We start from the raw sequence: 25,654 nt of genomic DNA, 5'->3' as shown, positions 1-25,654 counted from the left end.
GCACAGATTTGAGGTGGAGCTTCTGCTTCTGCTCACAGCCTGGTTTGTCCTACTACACATCACTCTGGAGAGCTGGGCTCCCACTGTCACTGCCCCACTAAGCAGTGAGCTTTGTCCCCCATGGGAGTCATTTCCACAAGGCAAGGATTGCCTCATTATGCCAGGTCTGCTACTGAAACCCACCAGATAATCAGATCTCAAAAATCTGGCCCTGTTTAGGACCTCCCTGGTGGCTCAAGGGGTTAAGCACCACACTATGAAGCAATATGAAGCTTCTGCAGCACGAGTTTGATCCCCAGCCCACCAGGGAGCAACCCATATGGTGTAGCAGACCTCTCCTATCTTGCCTGCTGCTCCCCTCAGCAGTGTATATCAGTCAGTCTGCCAGTTCTGTTCCCCATTCTGTCTCTGGTGAATCCTCTCACCACCCCACCCCCATACCCCCGACACCTCTGGCCTATATCCCAGTTCTTGTATGTATAAATAAATAAATCTTAAAAAAAAAATACCTATTTACTTAATGAGTGAGATTCTTTTGGTCAGACTCACTGATTGGAAATATTTCTGGCGGAGATGTTTGGAGATGCCTCTTCTGATCCATGAGCCTGACTGTGGCTTCAATCTCTACAAAACTTCTCTTCCTGAACAGAATCAACATGGTCTACCAGTTGGGAGTCTTTTGTTTATTGCTCTTTCTTCACTGTGGATGTGAATTCCTTTATAAAAGGGATTTCCCAACCGCTCTTATTTCATCCTCCAAACAAAACCTATTTTAGGGCCTCCCCGGTGGCGCAGCAGTTGAGTGCTGGGCTGAGAAGCTGCCTGCAGCCTCTGCAGCGCCAGTTCGATCCCTGGCTGCCAGCGAGGGTCCCACATGGTGCGCGGACCTCTCCTGCCACACCCGCTGCTCCCCTCAGCAGTGTATTTCGTCAATCTTCCTGTTCTGTTCCCTGCTCTGGCTTTAGTGAATTCTCTCACCCTCCGGCACTTCTGACTGTACCCAGTGCTTGTATAAATAAATAAATAAATCTTTAAAAAAAAAAACAAAAACCTATTTTACAGTTCTTAGGTGAGAAAACAAGGTTTAGAGAATTGCAAGCATTTTTAGTTAGAAAGCACAGGACCGAGTTCTGAGTGAGTTTTGACTCCATTCAGTGCGCTCTTGATCATATTCACTGTCCTGGATGCTTGGAAATCAAGTTAGTCACAAGCTTGAATCACTAATAGAGGAAATTTCCTGAGAATCATCCAACTACCCAAGGTCCTACTGAACATCTGCTTAAAAATGAATCTTTAGGGCCTCCCCGGTGGCACAGTGGTTGAGCGCTGGGTTGCGAAGCTGCCCACAGCCTCTGCAGCACTGGTTCGATCCCCAGCTGCCAGGCAAGGGGTCCCACATGGCACGCAGACCTCTCCTGCTGCCCACTGCTCCCCTCAGCAGTGTACTTCATCATTCTGCCTGTTCTACTCCCTGCTCTGGCTCTGGTGAATTCTCTCACCCTCCCGTGCTTCTGACTGTACCCAATGCTTGTATAAATAAATAAATAAATCCTTAAAAATAAATAAATAAATAAACTTTTTTAAAAAATGAGTTAAACTCATTTGGTTTAGAAAATTCTAGCACCTCTGGATGTCATTTGGAAACAGTCCAAAGCAGAACAGAGGAAAAGGGAATCCTTGAAAAGGTGCACAACTTCATCTCTCTGAGACCCTATTTTTTTAAAGATTTATTTATTTATGCATACAAGAACTGGGGTACAGGCCAGAGGTGTGGGGGTGAGAGGATTCACCAGAGACAGAGTGGGGAGCAGAACAGGGAGATAGACCGAAGTACACTGCTGAGGGGAGCAGCTGGTGAGACAGGAGAGCTGCTGTGCCATGTGGGTAGCTCCCTGGCTGGGGATTGAACTCGCGCTGCAGAGGCTGTGGACAGCTCCACAGCACTGTGCTCAAACCCTTGCGCCACCAGGGAAGTCCAAGACCCTATTTTCTTACTTGTACGTGGCAAGTAATACCAGTTCTGCTAACCTCAATGGCATGTCCTGTGACTCAAATCCAAAACACTATGCAAAAACTTTTAAAAACTGGAGAAACACCCCGGTGGCGCAGCGGTTGAGCGCTGGGTTGCGAAACTGCCCGAGGCCTCTGCGGCGCCGATTCGATCCCCGGCTGCTCCCCGGCCACCTGCTCCCCGGCCACCGGAGGAGGGTCCCACATGGCGCGCAGACCTCTCCTGCCGCCCACTGCTCCCCTCAGCAGTGTGCTTCGGTCCTTCTGCCTGCTCTGCTCCCCGCTCTGGCTCTGGTGAATTCTCTCACCCTCCCGCGCTTCTGACTGTACCCAGTGCATGTATAAACAAACAAACAAACAAACAAATAAATAAATAACATGCCTCTATACAAAAAAAATTTAAAAAAAGCTGGAGAAACATATCAGGTATTACTTTCAAAAATGCATAGTGTATGTGTCCAAACACAGTTGCTGCATTTGGATACAGTAAGGTTTTGACTGGTATGCAGAGGGACGAGTGAACGGTGATGAGTAGCCAGAGGGGTGGAACGGTATCTCCACATTTAGACTAAACATGCAGACTGTGGGTGAAGTAGCTGTGTCTCGGTGTGTTTGGAAGGGGGTTCCAGGGGAATAGGGAGCACGGCTACAGTGCCCCCTGAGTGAGGCTCAGCACTTCTCACCCTCAGAATCTACCCCTGAGGGAGGGCCTGTTTCTGACCTTCTCAGATAAGAAAACTGAAGTTTCCTGAGTTTGTGGGAAATTGTCCGACCATACAGCACAGCATCAAGACCATGGTAATTCAGCATCAAGACCATGCTTGGGGGTTGTTCCCCTTCAGAATTTAGTACAAATTAGCATCGAGTTTGACATCTATGACAAGCTATGGCAGTGGGCCTCTAACTCCAGATGTCCTCCTAATTGTCTGCATCAGCCCTCTCTTCTTGGCAGCTTGCTCTGTCTGCATACTATTTCAGCTTCAGTTCAAGGCACTAACCTCTGGTTACAAATGCACAGGCTCATTTGGGGTCATTCTAATGGCGTCTACTGGGGCCAGCCAGAGGCATCTGTATCTTCCAAAATTAAACCCCACCAACTCTACTAACGGTAGACAGACCCATCGCACAGAGTGCCTCTTCCTAACCGCTCATTGATTATAAATACTTAACCTAAGTATGTCTATGTGACCTAAGAAGTATTGTCCAAATGAAAAGAAAGGTTTTCAGGAGCAGTGATGTGAATTCTGAGTGTCTGTGCTGGGTGACCTTGACGGAGACTTCCTTACATAGAGTGAGTTGCCTTATGTGAAAAATCGAGCAAAAACAAAACAAGTAGTGACCAACAGGGTCATTGTTTTCTATTTCTTTTACAGGTTGATGACCAAATGAAGCTGCTTCAGAATTGCTGGAGTGAGCTCTTAATTCTCGACCACATTTACCGACAAGTGGTACATGGGAAGGAAGGCTCCATCTTCCTGGTTACTGGGCAACAAGTGAGTGTGGAGACCAAAAAGAAAAAAAAAAAAAGTCTTTTTATTAAGCATGTTCAGAATGGCAGGAATTTAACTAGCTCAGAAGCACTCTTGTCCTTTGAAAGGGAGAAATCGGCTGCCAATAATTTAGAGAAGCTGATTTGGTCACTCTGTTCCTAAGCCAATGATTACAGCTAAACTTGTAAAAGCAAACATAATCACAGGCATTCTGCCGCTCTCAGCCTGAAAGTTGAGCATGGAAGAGGCAAAACAGTCGCTAGATCAAAATCAAGAATTAGAGCTCAAGGTTTTTTTCCTCAAGCTTCTGCATTAATCTACAACACTTATTATCAGCTATTAGAGAATCTTACAAATGACGGAATCTTATAAATGATAATCTTACAAATTACCCTTCATTTTGGAATCATTAGTAGATGGGGCAGATCTGAGTATCACAAACGATCAAAATATTAGGCATGAAGGCAAGTGAGTGAGAAGGGACGGGAGAGTCAACTTTCCAAAGCCATTTATCGTTCAAAAGAGAGAGAGAGAGAGAGAAACTGATACTAGAGTCTACTCCTTTCTAAATAGGTGTTTGTTTAGTTAACAAGTAATTATTGAGTATCCTACAGCATGCCAGTTACTCTTAGGGAACAAAATGGAAAAAGACTCCCGCCCTCGTGGAGTTTAATGTCATAGCAGAGAAAAGCTGGCTGTAGGGAATAATCCTAATTAAAAAAACCTGTTGTAGGGACTCCCTGATGGAGCAGGGGGTTAAGTCTCAGCACTATGAAGCTATCCGCAGCCACTGCAGCATAAGTTCGATCCCCAGCCAGGGAGCTGACCTACATGGCACAGCAGACCTCTCCTGTCTTGCCTGCTGCTCCCTTCAGCAGTGTATTTCAGTCAATCTATCTGTTCTGCTCCGTAAAGGGAATTAACACACATAAGTGTACATTGTAGTGGGACCAGTGGGCTGCTGCCTTAAACAGATGGGTTGATTTGGACTTATTGAGATGGTGACATTTGAGCAAAGACTTAAAAGGCTCTACAGAACTGTGGGTATCCGGAGAGAGAGAAAGTACTTGATAGACCTAAATCCAACGTGACAGGATTTCTTAACTTCCCTCCTGTGGCTGATGTGTTATTAAAATAAATGCGTGGACGACAGTGAATCTCTTAGTGCATCGGGTGGTTCCTATGAGGCGTCACTGCCGCGCTCGGGACACGGCGGTATGCCGGGACTTGGGCACCATGATCTTTTACATCCAGCCATAAATGTTTATGTGCTGTGAAACCACTGTGGTGCATATCTGAAAGGGAAGGCTGTCTCCACACCATTTGCCTTATTATTAATAAATCACATTTTCCCAGTCAAATTAAAGGCAAGCACTATTTCAGTGTTTTTGCAGCTGGATCAATCTGACCATCTCCATCACTGGCAGGTCCCTGCTTTTTGCACCTTTCTTGAAAAAAACCTTCCTAGATGAGAAAATAAAATCTCAAGAGACTTGACTTCCTGCACTTTGATATTTCTGTTGATCATTTTCATCCTGTGACCCCAATCTTCAGAGGAAATAGACCCATTTCTAGAGTCTCATCACTGGGATGTCTCAGCCACCCCCGCCATCACCACCAATCTGCCCAGTGCGGCGCCGCATTAAAGAACAAGACAGTCCACAAATTAACTTGATTCCATTTTCTTACGAGTTTCCAAAATATGCTTACGAGTTTTTCTTACGAGTTTCCAAAAAATACTTTTTCAAAGTATTTCATCCCTGCTTTTCAGAAATACTCATTTCATATTTCGTTTTGTCTTAGGTGGTGCCCTAGGTCAAGGTAATTGCCAGGTAAATCACAGAGGAAGTATGTTTCTTGCCTCTCATTTTTAAAAGTAAGAAACGTCAAAGAATAGATGATGTTTACAGCCTGTAGTATCAGTTACCACTTCTTTTCATTTTTTTTTAGATTTATATTTTTATTTACGCATACAAGAACTGGGGTGTAGGCCAGAGGTGTGAGGGGTGAGAGGACTCCCAAAGTCAGAGTAGGGAGCAGAACAGGCAGATCCACTGAAAACACTGCTGAGGGGAGCAGCAGGGGAGACAGGAGAGGTCTGCTGCGCCATATGGGTCAGCTCCCTGGCCGGGAGAGAACTCAGGCCTTAGCGATGATAGCGCTGAGACTTAATCCCTATGCCAGGGAGGCCCACACTCCTTTTCATTTTGATGTCATTAGTGAACAGAGAGCTTCCTCATGGAGGGCTCACTGGTCTTTTTCTTAAGGCTTTCTGTAGCCCAGACTCTACCAGCTCCTAGTCCTACATTTCTATCAATCTCCCCTATTCTTTTCCATCTACTATAAGGGAATACCCTAATGTTAATTAATTATAATTGGACATTTTTATTTGTGGAAATTATGGAACAAATCTTTTATTTGTTTTTGTGAATAGGCTAGACAAAATATTTGACTATATCTCGAGGCTTCCTGGAATTTCTCGAGATTAAAGCAAAAAAAGTGCTATAAAGGACGACTTTTCCAAAGCCCATGACCTTCCTAACAGAAGAGTAACATAGTTCAGTCAAGGTCCTATACATGCTTCTTTTTTTTTTCATAATAAATTTTATTTTTATATTCCCCATACAACTGCAACCCCCTTATTTTGACCCCAATCCCTCCCCTCCCGTCCTCTACCCCCCATAGAGTGTCTCTGGTTCATAGTTTTTTGTTGATTTTGATTTTCACTATACATGCTTCTTTCGTGTCTCCACAGCACCGAGTTCACGCTGACTGTGTTAGGCACATAACAAATATCAACTGATTTTATTAGGTTAGAGCAGTCATTCATATCTTGAGACTAATTGCTTAATTGAAACTAATTAACTTGGAGTCAAGACTCAGAACATTCATCCTCAGCTTTCCATATCTCACCCTGTCCCCTCATAACTTCCAACTTCCTATCTTGGGGCTGAGAGAACAAAGCTATTCTCAAAGATGTTCAAATGTCTGTCTAGCCTGTTCACAAGTCACCTGTTGGCTGAGTAGACATTACTCCCTCCCCAGCCACCGAGGGAGACACATGAAAATGTTCAGTATAATTTTCTTAGAATGGGAAGTACTTCCATAATTGCTAGAGTGGGGAAACCTAGGTTTTTGCTAAAACAGCAACAATAATAAATTATTTGGTGTACATCAAGTTGAAGATAGTTAAAAGAGTGATGAAAGGGAAGAAAGAATATATGAAGTGGAAGACAGGAGCAATAATCTGGAGATGTGATTTTTTTTTTAAATATTTATTTATTTATACAAGCACTGGGTATAGTCAGAAGCGCGGGAGGGTGTGAGAATTCACCAGAGCCAGAGCGGGGAGCAGAGCAGGCAGAAGGACCGAAGTACACTGCTGAGGGGAGCAGCGGGCCGCAGGAGAGGTCTGCGCGCCATGCGGGACCCTCCTCTGGAGGCCGGGGAGCAGCCGGGGATTGAACCGGCGCCGCAGAGGCTGAGGGCAGCCTTGCAACCCAGCACTCAACCGCTGCGCCACCGGGGAGGCCCTGGAGATGTGATTTTTAAACAGAGGAAAAGTCACAGAAGTGTGGAAGAAAGCAGAAGCTGAGCACCTCTCTTTGTTATGTTTATAGTAACAAGCAAGCAAGGCAGAGTCTATTTTCATTATTAGCGCAGACTGCTCATTCCCTTTGGTCTACAAGTGGTCCTGGGTTGGGTTGACCTTGCACTTCAGAGTCTCCATTCTAGAACTTACTAGCTGTGTTGTTTTTGAACAAGTCCTTTTACCTTTCAAACTTGGGTCCCCTCATCTGGCAGTGGGGAATAGAATGGAATCTACCTCAGAGAGTGGCAATAGGAATTCCAGGAACTAGACCTGTGTAAGGTGCTGAAATGAAAATGAGAAGTCATTTGAGCTAAGCTGACATTTATGGAGCCCTATGGAGAAGGAACTGTTGTTAATTGCCATCACTGCTGTGTTATCTCCATTGTGAAAATGAGGAACAGAAGCAAAGAGGCAAAGTAAATGACTCAAGGTCAAGCTCAACCAAGGAGCACTGGAGCACCCCAATGTGGGCAGCCTGGTGTTCAGGTTTGCGTTCTGATCAGTCTCTGTCCTGCCTTTCTGTGCACATCACAGGTGCTGTGGCTGCACCTTCATGTTGGTCTCTGGTTGCAATTTTAGTGCAATACAGGTTCTGCAGAACTTCCAAAAAAAAAAATTCATTTCTCTTTTATTGAGCCTACATACACCAATATTGTTCTTTTGGTTTTGGTATGGCCTTCTGAACATGCCACAAAAGGAAATTTAAATTATCCAGAAGCAACTTTAATGTTATCATTCTTCTCTGGTCTTTGGAGAAAATATGGCTTAAATGACAGTTTTTCTAGCTTTTCTAAATAAATAATTCCTCTGCCACAGAGACATACTAACCTACTGCAATGAATTAGTACAGACTGTGAACTTTGAAACAATGATTAAAGTTTGTTCTGAGATGCACTATATCAAATCCTGATGTTGCTATCTTGGGGAAAAAATTAAATGGCATTACTTCAAAAAAACATGCAAAATTCCCCTAAGGAAGCTTAGCCCTCACCTTTAGGAGAGGAATAACTTTATTCATTTAGTTTTAAAATGTGTCCGAAGGGCTGGTAAATGAGTGGAAATCAAAGATGTGAGAGGGGCAAACTAAGCCCAGTCCGGTGCTTGGTGGTGATAAGAGGTGTTATTCACTCATGAATGGCCTGGACGACTGACCTTTGTGTGGGTTTCACACCTTCCCAGGGGAATCCGTGTTGCAGACTCAGACAGACGTGAGGAAGGTCAGGAGGAAGTGGGAAGGGAATCAGCAGAATGTAGCAACACGGCTTCTAGGAAAACGTGCCTTAGTCCTGAAGACAGGCTATTTGATCAAACTCACATTTGCGGGTGGAGGCTTAAACATCCTCCCAGGGTTAGGAGAGCAGGGCAAGGAATTGCTGGGTAAAACTTGAACTGTACCCCCAGTCACCTTTTTCATTCTTGGACCGAAGAGATCTGAGACTCCAAATTGTTCATTATAAATTTCCAGTTTTTCTTCTAGAATGTTCTCCTGCCCTGTGATGACCTCAAAAAAGTTTATGCCGAGAATACTAAGATTAGTAAATGGTAGTATTAGATGTGCTGCGGCCCCCAATACTAGGGTCAGAGTTCTGACACAAAGGGGACCCCAGACAGCATTTTTGTGCCCCCATACAGGGGCCACATAGTGCTCTCTACCTGCCCTGCTGGACAACCCTGGCATGAAAGGCTCCAGGTGTCCCACGGCCCCAGGTTCTGAGTTTTTCCTATTGGGTGCAACTTGTGGTAAATGTGCTGAATTTAATACAAAAGATAGGAAGAAAAAGACTAGACTGAATTTTTAAAAAGTGAGGGGATTCCCATGGGATTCTCTCTCCAGCACTTGAAGAGAGAGGACAGCTGGACAAAACAGCAACAGTGCAAGCCCAGTGCCTAGCATGGTGCTGGCACCTTGTGTTGCTCAGTCAATGTTTGCAGAGTCCGGTCCTGGTATGGTTCATTCAGAATCTGAATGAATTTGAAATAGTTCCCCAGGAAAGCATAGCCCAAGACACCAGTGGTTTGCATGAAAGTGAGGATTCAGTGTTTCCCACCAAATTTCTTACTTAACACTAAAGTTAGCTGTGATGTTTCAATTACGTCTTTTAGCCAGGCATCTAAGTAGACATTAAATACCATTGCTAAACAAAAAGGAAAGGGTTCATCATTTATAGTAAGCATTGTCAAATCAATTCTATATATTTAGCATCTTGTAATTATGACAAATCATTTCTATTGAGTATCTTAAAAATACTCATATACAAAATCTTTATATCTATATAAATAAAATAACAACAGAGTACTTTGAAGTGGATGGCTTTTAGGATTTGCATATTGTAGCTAATTAACAGCCACTGTAACATCATCCTAAGGGAAAGGTCTACAGGCAACTTATTCATTATCTTCTATTATTGTGGATCGTATTAAAATGACAGGCATCTTACAATATACAAGTCATCAAAAATTTCAGCTAATAGAACTAAAAGCAATTTAGCTAAAACTGTTTCTATCTTCATGATGAGTGAAATTTATCCAAAGGGGACATCAGCTTATAGTCTTTCTTCAATATCTCCCTTGAATTTAATGGCACAAAGATTGCATGTAAAAGAGCAATAAATTAATTTTACTAAGTACATAAAAGACAAGGCCAGCTGCTCCTGAAATGAGTACAAACTCTGCATTCAACAATGAAAATATAATTATGTTTGTAATAAAATGGAAGGAAGTTGCAGATCTGTGTGCTGTTTTAGAAATAAATCACCTATCCTCCCACAGAGTCGTGCAATTTGATAAATTATCCTTGAAAGAAATGTTATCGGAATCCCCACTTAATAAGCATGTTTGAGCTTTCAAATTAGCATGTAAATAAATGTATAGCTATAAAGTTGTTGGTATGCCAATTGATTTCCTCAAGTTCATCTCACTAACGGTCTCTCACTAAATATAGAATCCTATGGAACAATTCATTTCCTTTTCATTCTAGCCTGTTGTTTTCAAGAATAAATTGCTAGGAGTTGACCTATTACACACCTGTAGAACTGCACACATAAGATTTTAATGAAAACCCTATCTTAATACTCAAAAAGTTTAATACCAACCCAGTTTTGATTTATTCCAGCACACCTTACTGGTTTAGGGTTTACCTAGGGATTCAATTGAAGTGTGCTGTGTACAATTGTTCTCCAGCTACAGCACATTCAGCCATTAATCCCAAGCTTAAATTAGTAGTGTTGTCCCATCTATTCCCCTCCCCCCCATCATCACAGAAGTCGGAGACACCTTATTATCTCTCATCTAGCTTGACTGCCTCATTTAAAAGAGAGGACAATAACAGCCTCCCTGGTGGTGCAGAGTTTAAGTCTAGCGCTATCAAGCTGTCACCAGCCACTGCAGCACGAGTTCGTTCTCCGGACAGGGAGTTGGCCCACATGGCGCAGCAGACCTCTCCTGTCTCGCTCCATGCTCCCCTCAGCAGTGTATTTCAGTAGATCTGCCTGTTCTGCTCCCCACTTTGTCTCTGGTGAATCCTTTTACCCCCACACTTCTGGGCTAGACCCCAGTTCTTATATGCATAAATAAAAATAAATCTTTAAAAAAAAGTGAGGGCAATAAGGATGGAGACTATAGGGCTTGCCCTAAGCTCTTCATTTGTCATGGAAGAGATGGTCCAGATCTCCTGCCATCCTGTCCAGATCTCCTGCCATCCTGCCCCAGTTCTCTCTCCTGTGGCTCCACTGGACCTCCTTGTTGTCATTCACTCATCTATCCCCTTTGTCTCTGCAGGATTTATATTATTAGTGTCTGTAGTAGCTTGACCAGGTAAAGTTTTCAAAGAGGTTAGGCACCACTTTTAAGTAAGAACTTCCTTGGAGTAGAACAGTGTTCGGAGAACGGGTGAATGAGAGTTGAGACATCTTTGGTCTATGCCTTTGCTTAATAAAGCATCACACTGTGCACAGGGGTCGCCCTGTCCTGTCGGGCCTCCAGCTCAGCATTCAGGTTGCCTGTGAGCGTGTCCTTTCTTTTGCAAGTTCTGAAACAGAAACCCAAGGAACTCTTAGAGTGGACAGTTGTCAGCACATGGACAAAGCAGGTAGGACAGTGCTGTGTCTGGTGCCAGGGCTGATGCATTAACTGGGGCTTTTTCATGCGCAGTTGACTCTACATACACTGATTGACACCTTTGGGGGTCATCTTTCCACTGACTCATAATTTTTCTCACTCTAGAAAAAGGTTTCTATACACCCAGTATTCTCTAGTTAAAGCTGAAAATTCAACTCATCATATTTACACAATAAAAAAAATCCATTCTGCCTTGTTTTTAATTGCAAATTCCACTCCAGGGACTAGTTCTCCTGCTTAGGAGGCAGCCCTGTGCCTTCTCCTAGAGAAGCAAGTGCAGTCAATTATGGTAATGAAATGTCAATAAATATAAAAATTTAATACAGTCTGCTCCGGGTGAGTGGCAGATGAGGACTTGCCTCCCAGACAAATTTGCTGTTGCTGCAAATATTAAATGCACCTAAAAGAGTATCTGGTTGCCTGAGAGCTCTCCAGTAAAGAAAGGATGGGGGCGTCAGGTACCACCCGGGCTTTCCCATTATGCTGTAATTGCAGCAGCAAAGCCAGTTCCGTCACTGACAGCCATCCCAACATCTTAACTTATTATTATAAATTGAACTTCTCATGTCCCTATGAATAATCTAGATCAGTGCATCACAGCACCCCACTCCCCCTTTTTTTAAATAAAGGAGGAAATAGCCCTTTGTTGCTTTCCAAATTCAGAAATTATGCTTAGGAATAAGTTCCTAGCTATCTTTAGAGGGAAAAGTGCTAATAATCATATGAAAATAGTAGTCATATGCCATTGCCTTTTGGGAATCATCAAACTAAATGATGTAAATGTCGATTCTTTCGTCATCCATCTGGCACACGATCTTGAACAATGATTACTTTAAATGTAGTCTTAATAAAAATAGAAACATCTCTGCCTTCATTTTCCTCATATACTAGTTAATATTTAGTGCACAGAATGCTGTGGGTCTTGAATTCACTCTTTTTTTAAAGACTTATTTATGCATACAAGAACTGGGGTACAGCTCAAAGGTGTGGGTTGTGAGAGGATTCACCAGAGACAGAGTGGGGAACAGAACAGGTGAATTGACTGAAATACACTGCTGAGGGGAGCAGCGGGCGAGTCAGGAGAGGTCTGCTGCACCGTGTAGGCCACCTACCTGGCCGGGTATCCAACTCGTGCTGCAGTGGCTGCGGAGAGCCTTCATAGTGCTGTGTCATAACCCCTTGTGCCACCAGGGAGGCCCCCTGGATTCACTTTTATGGACAATGCACTGGTCCTTAAACATTTATGAAAGTTAAAGATTTCAAGTATTATGTGATAATACTTTCACAATAGGAAAAATAGATAGACAGCCAGCCAGATGGGTAGAGATATACCTTTAAATTTTAGGTATTTAAAACCTGTTCTCCCGACAAAGATCATCAAAGTGATTTGATTTTCCAAAACAGTTGTAATACATTTCATAAGAATGCAGCTCAAAGTACATTGATGGGGAGAGTCCCCTCTATTATAAATGCCTATTGTATCAGATTTCACTCACAATTCTTAAAGGTCAAAGTGAAATATACATTTCTGACTCTGATGGTTCTGTGTTGCAGGTGGACTATTCCATAATAGCGTCGCAAGCCGGGGCCACCCTCAACAATCTCATGAGTCATGCGCAGGAGTTAGTGGCAAAGCTTCGTTCTCTGCAGTTTGATCAACGAGAGTTTGTGTGTCTGAAATTCTTGGTGCTCTTTAGTTTAGGTAAGGAATCCTTTTCTCATACTACATATGACCAAAGGTTACTAAATGATGCCATATGATGAGTGTCGGGAACTCAATGCGTGTTTTTGTTCCATCAAGGTAATGCCCCTCTTCTTTTTTTTTTTTTAAAGATTTATTTATTTGTTTATACAAGCACTGGGTACAGTCAGAAGCTCAGGAGGGTGAGAGAATTCACCAGAGCCAGAGCGGGGAACAGAACAGGCAGACTAATGAAGTACACTGCTGAGGGGAGCAGCGGGCGGCAGGAGAGGTCTGCATGCCATGTGGGACCCTTGCCAGTGGCCGGGGATCAAACTGGCGCTGCAGAGGCTGTGGGCAGCTTCGCAGCCCAGCGCTCAACTACTGCGCCACTGGGGAGGCCCGATAATGTCCCTCTTCTCAAGTCATGAAATCTTCAAATATGAGAGATGTTTCTATATGTCACTCTGCATGATTCATGCCCTTCGGCTGGGAAATGGAATGGAGCTGTGAGACTGGAGCCCTGAAAATTCCTGTCATGGCAAGGAAGACCCATGTCTCCAATTTTTTAACCGTCTTTCTGCTGTTGGTTGTTTCTGTGTGCCTTTTGTTTCAGATGCTGCTTTTATTCCTGCAGAATATGGATAGTAATTAAAAACTTGTTTCTTAACTCTATCAGGAATAAGTAGAAAGTGCTTATAAGCAGATGCACCACTCTGCAAGTATAAAAGATTGCCGTTGTCAGGGGAAAGGATGCTTCTTTAGGAAAGCTTTGGAGAAGAAAGATAACTAAGCAAGACAGATTAGCTAAATCAAGGTTCTCAGTGAGTCAGTTGAGAAAAATCACCACTGCTTGGAATAAAAAAAGGATTAAGGAGATGGATTTTTATTGACTTCAAAGGAACAGATTTTTCTGCCTGTCCCATCCTTGATTTCTGTATTTTGTTGGCTTAATAAAGCCAACTTAAATAAACTTTTTGCCAAGTCCATTTATTACTTATTAGCAGACAGCTGAGGGAGGCAACTTCCCTTGAATGAAAAGAGTGCAAAAATCAGATTTACCAACATATGTTTTTTCTTTAGTCCTCAGTTGTAAGATAGTTGTGAATTCATATCCTAAGAAATAAAACAAACTGCAAAGTAAAACAGATGTGTCTACTCTCCAAATTTAGTACATTTGTTTTAAAATTCTCCCTGACAGCACCACACAACTGTTGCTAATAAAGGGATAGTTTGAAGTAATAGAACCAGAGTTAATTTTTCACATGTAGTCAACATTTAAAATAAAAAGAGCATTTTCATATTTTGGAAAATGTGATAAACAGGGCAAAAAGAAATGTTACTGAAAATGTAAAAAGACAACAGAATTTCATAGATGTAGTGTTCAAAGGTTTCCAGTGCCAGGGCTGAGTCCTGTGTGGTTTCTGTATTAATCACAATAAATAGGAAAGTCCTATTCAAGCCAGTCTCCATCTTTTACCCAAGAACAGTTTTTAGAAAATCAAGAGGAGAACATGAGCCAGTTTCCTGTGATCTCACAAATTATTCTGGTTAATGGCAAGATCTTAGACTTTGCAACCAGTACATTTGATAAGTAGGTAACTGGGAAAAAAAATGCAGCAATATATATGTGAGGAATCTTCAGCATCTTGGTGATAAAATATTTATAGAGGCTCATCTCTCTTCAGTGGTATTTTAAATTAGCTGAATAACTGGATTACATTCGAAAACATTAGACATTAACCACCAGCCATGTTTACTTCCCACCTCTTTTATCTTTTCTTCATCATTTTTCGAAGTGTTATATTTATATTCTCTGCCAGTACTATGGGGGTGGGGTGGGATTCTCTTGGGCTTTCAACCTTGGAAACTCACAAATTATCTTCCTGAAAACTCAGGTCATATTTACCAAAACCCCAGGCACACACTCTCTTGTTTAGTGAGTGTGCTGACTGGAGCCTCAGCACCAGGGACTAACTAGCCCCTCAAAACTATGCCTGTCATTTAAAGAAAAGAAAGCATGACTTTCTGATCAGAGGTAAACAGGATCAGGGGTAAAGAAACAAGAGTTTCTTTACTTTTCTTTTTCTTTTGAGATAACGCTGGTTTACAACACTGCTCATGTTTTAGAGGTATAGGATCTCCCTTTTCGGGTGTTGTCACCACACCTCACCCACCACCCAAGCCCCTGTGGTCTTCCACTATAGTCCACTGGGCTCTTTGTTCCTTGTTTGCTCCTCTCCCATCTGGTAGCCTCAGTTCTCCAGGAGTTTATTTTAAAGAAGCAGGAAAAATGTTACTGGCCATGAATTTGAGGGAGTTTCTAATTTATGAATGGAAAAGAATAACTAAATACAATTTAATAACTAAAAACAAGTAATCTTATGGAGAGGGGACTTTATTGAGTATGTGGATAATTCACCTGCAAGTACCCAAGCTAGTCCAGAAACACCTGCTTTGCCTGAGATGGGCCGGGGTCATTTCTTCCAACCACCCTTGGAAGCCGACCCAGGTCCTGAGCCAGTGTCTGTTGTCTCTGTGCTTGTGAGCCTTCAGACCCCTGATGTCTAAAATCCAGCATGTTCTGAACCTGGCCTAGTCTTAAGCCAATCTGACCATGGAAAAGATGGAGGATTTTTTGGGCTGATCCAGGGTTAGAGGCCGTATTAAGAGAAGTTTGCAGCAGGATCCCTGATTGCTGGTGAGAGATGAAAGTGTTTTTGGATAGTTTTGGAGACAGTGGAGTGTGAGCCCGAGCAGGTGCAGCATTGCAAGCTGAAGGAACAATGCAAAGTCACGAGGGAAAGACAGTGCAAAGTGAGTTTAGGAACTACTCTTGGATCAACATAGCTTGAGTGGGAACACATTTGTGGCTGAAGAGGTAGCAAGTGCCTGGTCATGGAAGCCTCAGAGACACTCAGCAAATCCTAAGCACACTCTGTGTCCGGCAGAAAGCTATGTGCGCCGTGGGGATTCAGTGGTAAACAAGAGGAGGCAACCGGAAGCACAGCAGGGTGTTTCAGGAAGGAGGAACTGGGCACTTAGTTGATTTGCCTTCTGGTAGCGATGCAGAGTGGACTGGAGAGGAACAGGCTGGAAACCCTGTCCAGGGTGGACTTGATACCCCTTGGGGTTAGCACTGAGATGAGGCAAGCCACACGATGGGACAGAGTCGACAGGTTACAGGGTGCTTTACTTAGGAGAGAACATAATTTGAACCCATTGATAACTTGGCAGAAAAGAAGATATTCTAAGTTGACCAGTTAAAACTGATGACCCGAGAGAGGCCACAATTAAATCTTTAATGTTTATTGGTTTATATTCCTACAATATAAACTATATTCTAAAAAAGAATCCAAGTGACAGATGAAAGGAAACTGTTACCAACCAATGCAGAAATATATCTCATGGAGGAATTAAGTGTAGGGTCACGATCCTCAAATAATGTAACCGTCGTGTGTGTTTCAAAGACAAGTCGGTCTCCCACAAATATGTCTCCTGAAAACAAATGCTGACCTGGGAAGCAGTCACCAGGTTTTTAACTGCAGCATCCTCACTAATGTCATTCATTACATGTGCAAGTGCATCAGGAATATTAATGGACCTTAAGTGCTCCAAGCAACAAGTGACCTGGGTGTGCCAGCTAAGATGTTCTCTGGGTTTTGGATTTTTCTTACCTGGAGACTTAATGGCTGGACGCTCCCGCACTCTCATATCCCAGGTGGCAAGAGAAAGTACATGAAGCATATTGCATCCTAATCCTCCTAATGAATGCCCTTGATTTGTTGTAAATTATTCTCTTCTCTGGCCAGCCAGTATTTCTGAAAGCAAGATTGTTTTTCTTTTGAAGAGAATTTCCCCAGCCTGAAAAGTAGCTACTATGTGCTTCAAGTTTCTTTAAGTTTAGGCTAAGTCCACTGATATGGGGAGGAGATTCTGTTCTGCTCTGCAAGTATTTTTTTTTTTTTTTTTGTAGAGGCATGTTTTATTTATTTATTTGTTTGTTTGTTTGTTTTTTGTTTATACATGCACTGGGTATAGTCAGAAGCACGGGAGGGTGAGAGAATTCACCAGAGCCAGAGCGGGGAGCAGAGCAGGCAGAAGGACCGAAGCACACTGCTGAGGGGAGCAGCGGGTGGCAGGAGAGGTCTGCGCGCCATGTGGGACCCTCCTCCAGTGGCCAGGGAGCAGCCGGGGATCGAACCGTCGCTGCAGAGGCTGCGGGCAGCTTCCCAACCCAGCGCTCAACCGCTGCGCCACCGGGGAGGCCCTAGTATTTCTTTGCAATAGAATTCAAGGCTCGAGAGCGAGTCTCAGTCGGGTTTCAGTTGTCCTTTCTTTTTCTCTGTATTCCAGGTTTCTGGCACATTGCTTGATGTGTAATAGGAGATAATTCGGTCAAAAAGTATTATCTCAGTGCAATTAGTTTTCTAAGACTAGTTTTTCTAAATAACTACCAGATAACACCTCAAAATTAAATTATTTCTCTTGTCAATTTTCATTCTCCCGTTTCTGAGGAGAGCTGCTCATTTATAAGCTCTTTGGGAAAACTAGCTTAGAGAAAGATTAGAAAGAATATGAACTGCTAAAGCCGGGTGATAAGATGCCTGTCTGTTCCAAGTAAAAGCAAGATCATAAGACGATCAGCCCACATTGACTCGATAGTTGAGGGATGTAGTGTGACTAACCCCTTGACATTGACAGAAACTTGCTTAAATAAGATGGATGAATAAATCGTATCTTGACTCATCATGGGAACTCTTGGCTTCCCACCAGATTTCCAAATTTTAATGTGGTGTTTTGTCACATCATCACAGCCCAGGGAAGATTCATTCTCCTGGAAGCAAACTCCTGGGGGAGCAGGTGTGGCCTTCTTGGGGAATGTCTCACTTGGATTAGCCTCTGTGGAGAAGCAGAGATGGGCAAGGGTCATACTTCAAGACAAGGCCGTCTGAAAAGCTGTTGGCTCAGGAGCCCCTCGGTGTCAGACATGGCTCCTTTGCATCATCTTACTTAGAAATGGCCATCCAAGTAATTGCCGAGATGGCCCAGAAGGAAGCACTGTTTGTGAGACTTGATCTTCAGACTGGAAAATGTCCTGCAAATGGACGGATGACACCTTCCTTTAAAGTCATCATTTAGAAGAAGAAACTGGGGTGTATTTCTAAGGCAAAGTAGAGCATTTTTCTCCTTGCCTGTGGGCTATTTTATACTATCCAAGACTAACACCTGGCAGGGGCTCTCTGTTGTAATATCCTTAGCAAAGCAAAAGCCTTTTTATCTATCTAATTAATACATGATCATGCCCACCAACACAGAGGAATATCTGGTTTACTTCTACTATACCACCTGAGCTAGCAGGCGTTTAATAAATATATATTGCATTCATGAACAAAAGAATGTTTTTCCTTCCAACTTTGAGGTTAAAAAAATGTCATAGGAACTGGAAAAATTATTTTGAAAAACACAAGCCCAAAATTTGAAGACAGGAAAGCTAGAAAATGAATGCTACAAAGGGAATTTGGCATCATTGATTTTATCTGTGGGAAGGAAATGTCCTCTTTTGCAAATAGAGTAATAAATGTAATTAATTGCTGATGATAGGTATTTGGACTTTATAGACAAAACTCAGAGACACCACAGGTTCAATTCCAGACCTCCATAATAAAGGGAATATTGAAGTAAAACCAATCATACCAATCTTTTGGCTTCTTGGTACATATAAAGGTTATGTTTGCATGATACTGTAGTCAAGTAAGTATGCAAAGGTTATTATCTTTAACAATAATTATATACCTTAATTTTAAAAGTGTATTGTGAAAAAATGCTAACCATCAGCTGAGCCTTTGGCAAGTCATAATCCTTTTGCCACAAACCTTCAATTTGTAAAACTCAATACCTGTGGGGTGCAATAAAGTGAAGCACAATAAAACAAGCCAGGCCTGTATTTGAAATTGTGATGAGTGTCAGATACCAAAATGGGCCAAGAAGGCGGCAGCAGAATTCTTCCCATCAGTAGTGTGTTAATAATAAAATATCTTCAAGTGGATAAATCACTGAGTTTCTCCCCTACAGAGGGGAGGTACCTGACAGATATCTCCCTTCAATTTTATAGTTGAGGAAAACAAACAGGTGATTGATCCAAAATCATAGGCTTAGTGCTAGGTCTTGAACTAACAGCCCCAAATGCCAGTCCGTGTTTTTTCTGCTAGAGCACAATATCCTTTGGGAGGGACATCTTAATCATGATTCAGTATTTTTAAAAATACAGTCATCCCCCAAATGACAATGGTTCGACTGAGGCTATTGGCTTTACAATGGTGTGAAAGCAACATCCATTCAGTAGAAACCTCTCCTGCCACGCCCGCTGCTCCCCTCAGCAGTGTATTTCGTCAGTCTGCTTGTTCTGTTCCCTGCTCTGGCTCTGGTGAATTCTCTTACCCTCTCGTACTTCTGACTGTACCCAGTGCTTGTATAAACAAATAAATAAATCTTTAAAAAAAAAAAAAGAAGAAGAAGAAGAAGAAGAAAAAGAAACTGTACTTGGAATCTTGAATCTGGGTCTTTTCCCTGGGCCAGCCACCCTCTCCCGGTGCTGGGCAGGGGTGGGGAGCCCAGCCTGGTGACCACAGGGGACGCGAGCAGCACTCTACGGTGTCCTGCATCATAGCTTTTTGGATATTGTGTTTTGTGCCTTCAAGTCCTATCTAGTCTACAAAACAGCCACTTGTGTCTTCTGCTTCTGAGGAGCAGTTATCTGGAGATGAAACTGTGGGCTCATATAAGCAGTCAGAGCAGGTTGAAGGAAAGCATGTAAATGCATTTTTTAGTGGGTTGATCGGGGTGTAAACCCATCCATTGTCAGCTCAGGAGCACCTACACTACATGCATGCTACAGCACCGTCTATATACTAATAGATGAAGCAATGTAGGGAGTGGAGACATTCAGCTGAAGAATTTAAGCAAAAAAGAAAACCAATCTTGGGTAAAAATAGGGAAATGCTTATGTGCATTTACCATCTTCATTGCATATACTAAGTAATTCTAAAGCTTTTTTACTTCCTTTGGTTTCTAAATATATGGTAAGTTGTTTGGTTTCTGTTCTCCATTTTTTATTGTGGTCAGACCAGCTCACAACTCTTATGTCTACACGAACTTGGAGCTTTGGGCTGTCATGGGGTATGGAGACAGCATTTGCCTCCACTCTGGTACCTGCTTCTCCAAGGAATTCCTCCCTGTCACCTGCTGTTGTCTCTTAGGTGTGATGGTATTTGGGGGGCAGGGGGCGGCATTCACTAGATCTTTGGAAAGCTAACTGATCATAAGCTTTCTGTCTCTATTTTATCAACCACTTGAGCTATTTGTGATGTTAAAAGGAGAAAATGAACTAGGTGATCACCCTCTTTCTTTTCTTTTGGGAGTTATCAGTGCATTTGGTATTCTATGATTGGCAGGTGTTGGGGTTCTATAAGCTGAAGGCTGGGCTGACCCTATGTCTAACAAGGCTGTGGGTGCCATTTCCCAATAGCAGGTGTTCACTTTGCATCTCCATCATAGTTAAAGTTCATACTTTTTTAAGACTTAATGCTATTACACACTTAATAGACAGTAGAGTGTGAACAGAACCTTTATAAGCACAAAAAAGCCGTCATGACTCGCTTTACCCTGTTACACGAGGACTCGTAGAGCTACTGAGCATCGGTCATCACATGTAGCTTCCAGAAGGCTCCTGTGTTAACACAGCTTGGAAACCATGGCTCTTCAGTCAGGACCCCTTAAGGAGATGTACTCTAGGAAGACAGGAAGGGTTGGGGCAGCTGCTGCCCAGACTGGTGTCTGCTGCCCTGTGATGAGAAAGACTTGACTGTGCTGTGCATACCTTGTTCATCCCACCTGCTCAGTTAGATGCTACCTGGAAAGGGCATCCTAATCCCACAGAGGAAGCTGCAAGCAGCTGTAAACTGCAATTCCACCTGCTAATCCAAGTCCAGATGTAAGTGTGACATGACAGTGTGAATCATGAAGAGGTTTTTCTCCCACTTCTTGTGGCAAGGAAACGGTTTTGCAGTTTTACTTGATATTTGACCAGTTTGGTGGGTGTCTGTTTGGGAAAAAAAAGTGGTCCCAATCTGGGCTGTGCTCAGGACCCCAAGAACCCACCCTTCCCATGCTATGAATACCCAGAGGGAGTGTGCACAGCAGGTGTCCCAGTACTCCCCCTACTAAGCACTTAGAGAATCACTGGAAATACACTGTTGGGGAAGGGAATGCAAGCAAGGAGTTATCAAAAAAATAATAAGAATTTTTGTGCAGTTTTTCTACAGAGATGAGCAACTTGCTGGGTTTGAGGTCTTTTTTTTTTTTTTTTTTTTTTTTTTTGCTATAAGACTAAGTGTCTCGTGTGTGTGTGTGTCCAGAGGGTGGTGTGTAGATAAGATAGTGCAATTCTAAGCAAAGTGACAGGAGCAAATGGAGAAGTGAATTCCCCCTTTTGCTTTTTTGCAACATTAAATCCAGTTAATAGAAGAGGTTTCCAAATCTCACAGACAAACTTGATCACAGTGATTAAACTCTTTATTTGCAGGGCCTTAAGCAAAGGGATTGTCCACTTTATAAATCAGAGAACAACAGTAAAGAGTGTATCACTTGCTATGAAACAAATCCACAGCTAACCTAGAAAACAAAACAGGAATGCCTTTCGTGAAGCCTCCCTCCTGAAGTGCTGTAAAAGCCTCAGAAGGGGGGCCTCCCCGGTGGCGCAGCGGTTGAGCACTGGTTCGATCCCCGGCTGCTCCCGGGCCACTGGAGGAGGGTCCCACATGGCGCGGAGACCTCTCCTGCCGCCCGCTGCTCCCCTCAGCAGTGTACTTCGGTCCTTCTGCCTGCTCTGCTCCCCGCTCTGGCTCTGGTGAAGTCTCTCACCCTCCCGTGCTTCTGACTGTACCCAGTGCTTGTATAAATAAATAAATAAATCTTTAAAAAAAAAAGCCTCAGAAGGGTGGGAAGCTAGTTAATACGTGTCCTTGTGCCTCACAATTATGTCTGAATATTAATTCAGTTCTGAAACAAACACAGCAATCTTCATGTCACAACATTTTACTTCATATCTGCATTAAAAAAATCATCTTAGAACAGCAAAAGCTATTCTTCTTTAATTGTCTTTCCTGAGGCTAGTAACAGTATTTGCTTTAGTACAGCCTTTCTCTAAATGCAGGCATCACACACTGCACTCACACACACACACACATTGTGCACACACACACACACACACACCCCACCACCACCATCACCAGCACTCATCCACACAGTCACCGGTTGGCTTCCAAAGTCTAGTGATGAAGTACATTCGCCTCCCATCTTTACCCAAGTGCACTTCATAAATTGTTCCTCCTGAAGTCAGATAAGCAAGAGATATCCCAGAGTTCTTCTTGCTATTAGCATTCAATGTCTCAGTTTTTACCTTTTCATATGTGATATTCTAATTTAGAAAAACACTCACTGGGCACTTGTCAAGTAACTGTGCCTGTCTCCATACTAATGCCTCCCTAATATATATGCAGCTGAGGGTAATGTGGCAAATAAGCATTTCCTAAAATTTATGTAATCATTTGAAATTCAGAAAGGATTGATTAGCATTCAAGAGATGCCACCGTTCAATATTTACACCATAGAGATTTGGCAGAAGCAAATAATGGCACATAAAGTTGATGCTTGTCTTAATTAAATGCAGTATAATAGGTGTTGTGTGGGTTTTTTTTTTTCTTTCAATGAGCAAAGCAGTTTAGCAATGACCAGATATAATTCATTTTGGAGTTCTAAGTTTGAACTTAATCAATATGTATTTACAGCCAGCAATGCAGTGATTATAATTTGTTATCTGCTGGCACAAGAATATAATTGCCTAAATAGCATTTATTTAGGCATATTTCTGATTAGCTTATGCCTGGAAATATTTATCATTTTTTAGTTGTTAATGTTAATATTGTCATTTTGCTAACTGCTGCTATTTAGTGAGATGATTTTTCAGTGACGTATTGGCCCGGCAAACTGGGAAAAACCAACAAGGAAGATGAAGGGAGAGTTTTGTGTGCTCTGCCCAGTATTTCCCTTGCTTCATAAGTGCCAGCCACACTAAGATCTTGGGGTTCAGTGGCTTAGTTCTGACTCATATGATCAGCTCAGATCTGTACATTAGTAAACTCTTGGATACCCCAAGACCTCCGGGTCTATTCTAGAATGGAGCCAACCCATAGCTCACACCTGATTATTTGTTCAACCTTCTTTCCAGTTTCCTGATAAAAATCCGATGAGTTCAATCCTGAGTTCTGGCTGTGTTTGGTTAAGAAGGTTAAATTCCAAACACACCAATTCAAACCAGGAATCAAGAAGAAGTATGCAAGTTAAAGGTTATCAAACATTTGAAACATTAAAATCTGTAGAATACATCAAATGCCTATTATGTACAAAACCATTGTTTGGACTGCTATCTCTGAAGAGAAGAAAACTCTTCAATATGGCACTGAACTACATTTGGGCCCTGGAGACACTGTTCTGAAAATGGTGTACTGTACCAAAGGCGACAGAACACAAAACCGACACAGGTTACACAGTGCCTGTGCTCCCTCTAATGTCCTCCTTTCTGTTCTTTCCACACATGCTATTCTTGTCCTTTGGATGTTATCAATGAGAAATCCTCCCTCCACTCACAGGGTATATAAATTTGACCACAGTCAGAAGCTTGAAAAGAGCTGGGGACTATGGATAGTGTCACTTCCAGGAGCCCAGCAGGGGGCACTGTCACACACAAACGCACGCGCGCGTGTGCACGCACACACACACACACACACACACACACCCCCACCCCATGGTACCTGGAGTTTTGACAGTGACTTTGGCCATAGCTCTGGACCAAGTCCTAGTTTGAAAAGAGGCTGCACTGTCATTGGGTCCAACCACCCCTCATTTTCAGATAGGAGATTAACGTGACCAGAGGTGGAGTGGCTTGTGTGGTCTTGCAGGGCCAGGATCTGGCTGAAACACTGGATGTCACACCCAGAAAAAGAGCACAGATAGAGATTTCAAATAATGACTGAATTCCTGCTTTTGTATTATTTTGAAAATTAAATCTAGATATCACTTGGCCAAATTTTCAACTAAATCCAAAGGTTTCATCATTGTGATGTGTGAAAGTAATTTCCCAGAAAGTATAAGGAAGCAAATCACCTTTTATTGCACTGGGGCTCAGTTACCTACGCTGTGTCCTGGGTGCCATAAACGTTGGAAGGAGGCGTCTCCCCCACAGTCACTGACACTTTGACCCTCCCAGCTGTATGGGGTGGGGGTGGGGGGTTTAGGGGAGACGACAGACATGGAGCTCAGTGACAACCATCAAGAACAGTGTGACCTAAGTGACAGTGCTGAGCTCAGCTTGGACAGTCCCGCCTGATAGGAAAATGACTGCATCGCAGGTGTGCGTGATTTTGTCCTGCCTGCAACATAGAAGTTGGGCTGCACACCTGGAAGAACCTTTCTCTCTGCCCCTTGTCCTAAGATGAGATAAATATGTTAGTGTTCTGTCACCTTTTTTTAAATTGTGGTAAAATAGGGGCCTCCCTGGTGCTGCAGGCGGTTGAGCACAGTGCAGTGAAGCTGTCCACAGCCTTTGCAGTGCCAGTTTGATCCCCGCCGGCCTCGGAGCAACCCACATGGCGCAGCAGACCTCTCCTGTCTTGCCTGCTGCTCCCTTCAGCAGTGTTTTCATCAGTCTGCCTGTTCTGTTCCCCTGCTCTGTCTCTGGTAAATCCTCTCACCCTCCCGCGCATCTGGCCTCTACCCCGGCTCTTGCATAGATAAAAATAAATCTTTAGTTAAAAAAAATTGTGGTAAAATACATACTAACATGAAATTTACCATGTGGACCACTTTCATGTACACAGCTCAGCACCAGTGAGTGTAGTGACATTACTTTGCAGCCGCCATCACTATCTACCTCCAGAACTTTCATTTTCCAAAACTGAAGCTTTGTACCCATTGAATTCCCCCTACCTTCCCCCCCCCAGCCCCTGCAACCACCCTTCTCCATTATGCATAGAATTTTTCTATTTAGAAAGTGCTTTCTACATAGAACATTAAAAGTTCTAGCAACTTGATAGAAGGGGACGAGATTCAGAGATGTGCCAGGGACCACACAGCCCATGTGCTCAGCCAGAGTTTCTGGTTCCAGCTGTGTTGTCCTCACTCCGAGCTACACAGGAAAAGAAGTTGTATTAAGTTTGGGTCCGAAAGAATAATGCACAAGGTAGGAAGGGAGAAAGCGGGAGATGTTAGCTCCTACTGCGGAGACAGTGTGTCTATTGACGAAGTCTGTGGCTTGAATTGAGATTGTTCTACTTGCATCCCTGGGCCCCTTAGCCATCTCATTCTCCCCACAGTAAGAGCTAGATAATAATAGTCAACCAAAGGCAGGGCCGTGGCGGTAAATGCCATAATTATTTTAAGAACTTAGCACAGTGCTGGCACATGGAACATCTGAATTTACATTGGCAAAAATCACAAGTAAAGATTTACTCCCCTGGTTGGGAGACGCCTCTTCTCAGATACAATTTTTGGTTGTACAGATTATATGAAATAGGTCTTCCTCATGTCAGCAATAATCAAAATATTGATTCAGTAACAAATCATACTTTAAAGTCTTTGATCTTCTAACTAAAAGAGCCCCATATCACCTTTGCTATTTTGAAATGTATCAGAGGATACAAACTCAAG

The 25,654-nt window shown here is 42.9% G+C and overlaps 1 protein-coding gene across 5 annotated transcripts in view; it reads left to right on the top strand.

Annotated features, from left to right (window-relative positions):
- Positions 1 to 25,654, top strand: part of NR5A2 (nuclear receptor subfamily 5 group A member 2) — a 124,093-nt gene that overhangs the window by 69,311 nt on the left and 29,128 nt on the right. For all 5 annotated transcript variants that reach the window (XM_037498013.2, XM_037498008.1, XM_037498012.2 and 2 more), the window contains 2 exons: positions 3,384 to 3,503; positions 12,763 to 12,910. In XM_037498013.2, the coding sequence (XP_037353910.1) occupies positions 3,384 to 3,503; positions 12,763 to 12,910 (268 nt within the window). The remainder of the gene's footprint in view (positions 1 to 3,383; positions 3,504 to 12,762; positions 12,911 to 25,654) is intronic.

This window comes from Talpa occidentalis, unplaced genomic scaffold (assembly GCF_014898055.3).
Source record: "Talpa occidentalis isolate TD23 unplaced genomic scaffold, MPIMG_talOcc4v2.1 talOcc4.8, whole genome shotgun sequence".
In the NCBI taxonomy this organism is placed as follows: Eukaryota; Metazoa; Chordata; class Mammalia; order Eulipotyphla; family Talpidae; genus Talpa; species Talpa occidentalis.
This window is presented reverse-complemented; position numbering and strand designations above follow the sequence as displayed.